The 7,074-nt window shown below is 40.9% G+C and overlaps 1 protein-coding gene across 1 annotated transcript in view; it reads right to left on the bottom strand.

Annotated features, from left to right (window-relative positions):
* Positions 1-1,879: 1,879 nt before the first annotated feature.
* The window catches only part of LOC110528464 (WD repeat-containing protein 1), a 17,373-nt gene continuing 12,178 nt past the window's right edge, over positions 1,880-7,074 (bottom strand). Inside the window, exons 11-15 of the mRNA XM_021610551.3 lie at positions 6,155-6,242; positions 5,880-5,990; positions 5,346-5,519; positions 4,937-5,081; positions 1,880-2,810 (exon numbers count right to left, since the gene is read on the bottom strand). Coding sequence (XP_021466226.3) covers positions 2,704-2,810; positions 4,937-5,081; positions 5,346-5,519; positions 5,880-5,990; positions 6,155-6,242 — 625 coding nt within the window. The 3' untranslated portion in view covers positions 1,880-2,703. The remainder of the gene's footprint in view (positions 2,811-4,936; positions 5,082-5,345; positions 5,520-5,879; positions 5,991-6,154; positions 6,243-7,074) is intronic.

The raw sequence follows: 7,074 nt of genomic DNA, 5'->3' as shown, positions 1-7,074 counted from the left end.
GTACAGGAACATCAGGGTGATAGTGACGTCAGAAAGTATTCATTTCCTTATTCCATATTTTCTGTTAGAGCCGGAATTTAAAATGTATTAAATTAAGATTGTGTAGGCTATCAAAGAGGAAATGTGGAAATGTGTTTTGGGCTGTTAAGTTACTACACTTCGGATGGTGTATCAATACACCCAGTCAATACAAAGAAACAGTCATCCTTCATAAACTCAGTTGCCGGAGAGGAGTTTTAAACCAGGTGATTTTAAACCAGTTAGAGTTAAATGGCTGTGATAGGAGACAACATTGTAGTTACTCAGGCCTCTCGAGTGGCACAGTGGTGTAAGGCACTTCATCACAGTGCTAGCTGTGCCACTCGAGATCCTGGTTTGAGACCAGGCTGTCGCAGCCGGGAGACCCATGGGGCGGTGCACAATTGGCCCAGCGTTGTCCGGTTTAGGGAAAAGTATGACCGGCCGGGATGTCCTTGTCCCATCGGGCTCTAGCGACTACTATGGCAAGCCGGATGCATACACGTCGTCAGGCCTGTCGTTGCGGCTGACTTCCTGGTTAAGTGTGCAGTGCTGCTCGTTTCGGAGGAGTATATATTTAAAACTAACTATGCAAGTCAGTTAAGAACAAATTCTTATTTACAATGGACGGCCTAGGAACAGTGGATTAACTGCCTTGTTCAGGGACAGATTTTTACCTCGTCAGCTCGGGGATTCGATCTAGCAACCTTTTGGTTACTGGCCCAATGCTCTAACCACTAGGCTACCTGCCGCCCCAGGGATGCACAACTCTCGACCTTCGCCTCCATACGGGAGTTGCTGTGATAGGACCAGACAATTGGGGAGGAAAATTAAATAAAAATCCTAAATATTCAGTCAGCTGCAATAACGCACAAAAGTAAAAAATATTGATATTTTTAAATGTAGCAAAGAAAATGAACAAAGCCTTGTGTGGTGTTGGATTTGCCCGAAACAAGTTCAACTTCATATTTTGAAGCAGCGTCAGCTGCATCATGTAATGGGTATACTTGTCATCAGCAAGGACTAGGGAGTTATTTAGGATAAACTGAACTAAGCACAGGCCAAAATCCTAGAGGAAAACATGGTTAGTTTGTTTTCCAACCGACACTGGGAGAAAAATTCACATTTCAGCAGCAATAACCTAAAACAAGGCCAAATCGTCAATGGAGTTGCTTACCAATATGTCATTGAATGTTGCCGAGTTGCCTAGTTACAGTTTGGGCTTTATTTATAAAAAATTAAAAAGCCATGAAATTCTATGGCAAGAAAATGGTTGTCTGGCAATGATCAATATTCAACTTGACAGAGCTTGAATAATTTTAAGTATAATGCACAAATATTGTACAATCCAGGTGTGCAAAGCTCTTAGAGACTATCCCAGAAAGAGTCACAGCTGTAAATACTGCCAAAGATGTCAATACATGTATTGACTCAGGGGGTTAAATACTTATCAAGATAAATGGAGGTTCTTTTTTTTTAACAAACATTAAGGATTTTCCTTTACACTTTGACATGAGCATTGCGTGTAGATCATTAACATCAAATGTAAATTAATTCAATTTGATCTATTTTAACCCATTTTTTTATTTAAATTTTAAGGCAGCATAATGTGAAAAGTTCCAGGGGGTGTAGACTTTCTATAGGCATTGTATGGTGAAAGTAATTGAGATATTTGAAATAGTATCTGAACACAGGTCTGGGAATCAACAGGTACCAGTCATTCCACAAAAGCTAGTTGGCATTGGCTAGCGAAACTAACTTCCTTCATACTGCACGCAGAGACATAGAAATGGTATCAACAATTAATTGACAGAAACTCGCAGTATTAATTTAAACATGAGTAGCACGAAATGGACATGAGTTAGAAATTAGTAACGTTCGTTTTATTGTCATTAATATCCACCCTTAGGAAAAAGTGGAAGCATCACAAAAAGAAAAAACAAGTAAAAAGTGAGACGGGAACATCGTGAGCCAAAAAGAAAGAAATGACAACAGGAGCTTCATTGAATAGACAGCATTTTGATTGTACACATGATTCATTTCTTTCTTGTTTTAAGTTCCTACTATTGCTCCCCCAATCACATTTGTTCCAACTAGAAACCATTCTGAAAGACATTGACGTTATGGAGTCAAAGAAGATGCAAAAAAAAGCTAAATACCCAGTCCCATACAAATAGTAACATCAACCTCTGCTGAAAACATGAACTAACAGGCAAGCACAATCGGAGTGCCATTCATTCGCAACTCAATCCCATTCAGGAATGTAACTGAAATATACCTCCATTGTCAATAAGGATAATTTTTCCCCCATTAATGTTGTCATTCCGAGTTAACAGAGATCAGATGAAACAACTCTCCAACCACGCACAGGCATTTCAGTTTGAACTGACATAAGGCTGTTGCCTCTGGAATGTTGAGCTTACAATTTGTTTCCTTGACCAGAAAAGCTTGATATCAATGCAGCTATTTGGGTTATTTTTCTTTGTTCGTGCATTAGTGAACCGTTTAAAAGAATCAAAGAAAAAAAGACTGGGTTGGGATTCTTGCTTTAGATAAGCTTTTCCCTGCAGTGACCGGCAATTTCAGGGGTTGCTGACAAGAGACCAATTAGATACATACAATATTATATGAGTAAGAGAGCGGTCTACAGTAGTCCTTGTCCCTAATGATCCGTTCTTGTACAGATCAGAATTTAAGAGTCCACTGCTTGATGCTGGCGTCATGAGAGGCGGTCACTAGCGTGTGTTCATCTATCCAGGCCAGGCCACTGACATGGTGCAACCTGTGGGCATCTGTGGAAAGGGATGCGAGAACATAAGTGATGTCATATGGCTAACATTTAAAACATTGGGAGTGAATATACAGTATGTGTTGCTGCTAAAAACTTGAGCATGTGGTTTTCCACTGGAAAGTGTGAGCATTTTAATGTATCCCTAGAACAGGGGTTCATAAACCTTTTTAGCCTGGGACCCAAATGAGAGATTCTGTGTTTTCCTGGGACCCAAGCTTAGGAAAATATGCAACTATAAATAAAAGTCAGTACATTTCATTGCCCTTATGCCTAAAACAAATGGAATATAGACAAAAATAACAATGAAATTAAATAAACATGAATAGATATTTACATCGGTATTATCCACCATTAAAAACACACACTGTTGCTGCTAAAATAAATCCTTTTCATTCTGAACTGGAATAAAGAGATCGATCACATCACAGATGTACAACAGAACACACAGGCTCAGTTTGATAGGGTTGCACTAAGTAACAATACAGATGAAAAATGACCAGGCCTCTTGTACATCTTACTGTAGAAATTGTTGAAAGTCTAGGTTGGAACTGTTGCTGTTAAAATACAATACATATTTCTATTCTGAACTGGAATAAACTGATTGATCACATCACACAGATATAGACAACACACTGAGTCCTAATGAGAGGTGTGGCTGGTTGAAGTTTTCAAAAAGCATGTATATTCTGGGCTCTGTTTTTGCAAGTGCAACACTGAGGTCATACTCTTCCTGTACTGGTTTTTAAGTATGTCAGAGTTGTGAACCCTGACTCACATAGGTATGTGATGCCAAACTGGACCAGAACATCTACTGCATTCTCAGTCAGGTAGGAGACTGCTTCCTGCTGTAGATGAACAATCCACAATTGGGTGTTTGCCTCAAAAAGCATCTTGCCTCAGTTTATTCCAGTTAAGAATACCAATTATTGCATTTTAACAGCAACAGTTCCAACCTAGGCTAGTTTAAAATAATTTCTACAGTAAGCTGTACAGTAGGCCTGATCATTTTTCTTCCGTACTGTTACTAGGGTTGCACTATCAGCAACTAGCTTGCTTTGGTGAATGTTAGCTACTATCTGTGTACAAGGCCAGGGGATTGTTTGAAAAGAGAAACTCACAGATACGATGAGTTAGTACTCCCTTATTTCTGCTCATCATCACCCGTTATAAAATTACAACAATGCCTTGCTAGCAGACTTAAATTTTCCACTGTCGAAGCACTGTTTCCTGAAGCATTCTGCCGGGTTCTCAAAGAACTCCCTGGGTTTACCATCATGCTGTGGATGTTTGGTCAGGACGTGTCGTTTTATTAATTTGTTCGTTTTGAGAGCCATTACTAAGCACTTCACCGCTCAAAACACAATGTGGATGCTCCTCGTTATAAGTTTGTATGAAAGGGAGAGAAACTCGTTGCTGTATATCCGTTTCATAACGATTGAGCTCAGTCAGAACTTGTCCATTTGATAACAGCAGTGAGTGATGGCGAGTGGGAATGACAAGTCATGGCTGACAGCGCTGCAGTGTGTGTCACGGAGTGATCAAGAAAACTGCAGGGGGAAAAAAATGTGGTAAACCGCAAAGCACACGGGCATCCCTCTCTCACACTCGCAGCTGCCAAACTGAGCAGAGACCGTAGATGCACTTGGAAAAATCAATTCCAATAATTAATGAAATCGTTATAAATTTACTCTGACACATCACGACCCACCATTAACAGGTACATACTTTAAGGCTGCCCTAGAATGATGGTGTCTAAGGAAGATACTGCCATCTAGCGGTGGTGAAAATAATTACATTTGGGAACATTGGAAATTCTGCAGCAATGGTACTACAAGATACCTCCCTCGCCAGTTAGCACACACTGAAAATTTGTTGTCCTGACAAATCAAACTACCCGCACAAAATGGTAGATTTAGCTACCAGCTGAAAAAGGTTGCTACAGAAAGATCAGCAGTTTAAAACGCCACCCGTCGAGTGGCGACACATTATCCGAGCAACATCTTCAGTTTCCATGACTTCAAATATCTGAATACGATAACAAAGAGAGGATTTAAATAACTCCAGACACTTCGCTCTGTGGGTGTGTGTGTGTCACCTTTGCTCTCTGACAGCTATTTTGGCCCTCACCTGGGATCTTCAGCCTCTTGTCTGCATCATTCACTGTCCAAACGTAGACCATCATGTCCATTCCACCGCTGGCAAAGTGCTCATTGTCGGGGGACCAGGCCAAGGTAACTACTTTAGCGTGGTGTCCATAAAAATCATTTTTGACCTGTAGGGGGGATAAACAGAAATGGATACAGAATCCAACATGTAACATTAAGTCTCCACTCATACTCAAATTGATGGGATGATTGTATGCATTATATTACCCCCCGACTGATATTCACAAACCCAAATTGCATTTGCTGTTCATTGGGCTTTAGGAATATATTTATTGTACATAATTTGAGCATTCAGGACAATCAATATGGGACATGTTAATAGGTTATTTTGGCAAATGTTGCTTGAGATGGATGCGTGGGAGACTGCATACCGAGTAATCATCCGCCACGGTGAAAACTGTGACGACCTTCTTCTCATCAGTGACAGCCAGGTAGGCTCCGTCTTTGGAGTAGGCCATGTCTGTGACTGGCCCTTTGGCCTCCATGCTCTTCCCCTCATCCTTCAGAGTGTTGCCTTGGACAGAATACAAGTGGACCTTGCCATCCTGCCGGGAGGGAGAGAGGTGTCAAAGAAATACTATGGACAAGGGGAGGAATATTGAGTAGTTAGATCCAACCCACACCTAAATAAAATCAGCAATCAGTTGAACAACAGTGTCATTCCCTCAGAGTTTCATAGCACTGGTTAATAGTGCAGAGTGGCTGTGGATCCAACTTCTTGGGATCTTTAGTCAGCTGCACCAAAAGATCTGGAGCTTCTGCGTATCACATGAAGTGCATGTGTATAATCAGGCTATTCAGGAAAACTGTCATTGATCCCACACTAAGATGGATCAGAAGTAGTATGATCTAACAGTAAGCTATAATAGTTCCAGTTGAAATGAAGTTCCTATATGTAGACTTACTGCGCCGCCCACTGCCGCAGTGCTGCCTCCTGGGTGGATGGCTCCAGCTTCAGGCTCGTAGTCCAGACTGTCCAGCATGAACACCTTCTTCTGGTCCTTCAGCAACACCACCTGACAACCACACATTGTCAATATTAAACACTATCCAGAACAGACAATTTAATGTTGTCACCCATATATGAATGACACAAAATACATGTGTTGACAACACTGTCTACCATACTATGATGCCTGAGTGACATGAGTTGGCACACATTAGGAGAGGATTTTGTCACCTGTCCAATGCACACGGCCAATGTGAGCCCCCCTGTTGCTACGGAAACATGTTTAGGCTGGACGTCCATCTTTACCAGGTTGGAAGCACTGCAAAAACAAACTGTTAGTAACCACATTTCCAGCCACAAGTATGCGAGTAAAGTTCTACCCTATAAAAACAAAAAAAAGACATGAAGTTACAGTGCAATTTTATAAATGCCAACAGAATTTGTTAGTTCGACATGGTCAGAACTTTGTTGGCAATTACACGTGAAATGTACAAACATTGATATAATAACCATTATATCAATGCTAACTTGGAGTCATACGATATGGTGTGTGGTCCTCCCACTACGACTCAGGAAACCACACAGTTTTAGGCTACAACTGAAATAAGTTAGGAACTTCACAGGGTATTGAAAGTGCATGGTAATGAGCTTGATGCAGCTGTCCAAAAAATATCTAGGGTCTTATTTTGTTGCCATTATGATCAATGCTCGACTGCCGTTGGACAAAATAAAATATTGAATTTATCCATAATCTCATGTAGACTAGCCTATCAGCACAGTGTTGCAAACTGTTGGCTAGAGTGCACAAGGCAAGATCAGAGTGGGAACATTTGCTATTTAGAGTTGTAGAGTTGAAAATGTGACGGAAACACACACACTTCAGATTTTTATTCAGTACATGAAAACTTAAGGGGAAAAGTACATTGTGTGCACTACGTCATCACGCAGTTTTTTTCTCTGCAACAACTCAGTTTGGTGGGGGGGGGGGTAGAAATCAACATGTCAATAGATTCACTATTAACTGAACATACCCTTTCCCAGAGGTGTGGGCTCGAGTCATAAATATGATGACTTGCAACACGACTTTAACACCAATGACTTGGTCCCACCTCTGCCCTTTCCAATATCATTAATAGTGTTCAATCAAATGG

This window comes from Oncorhynchus mykiss, chromosome 7, assembly GCF_057628025.1.
Source record: "Oncorhynchus mykiss isolate SJ-2025 chromosome 7, ASM5762802v1, whole genome shotgun sequence".
NCBI classification, from domain to species: domain Eukaryota; kingdom Metazoa; phylum Chordata; class Actinopteri; order Salmoniformes; family Salmonidae; genus Oncorhynchus; species Oncorhynchus mykiss.
This window is presented reverse-complemented; position numbering and strand designations above follow the sequence as displayed.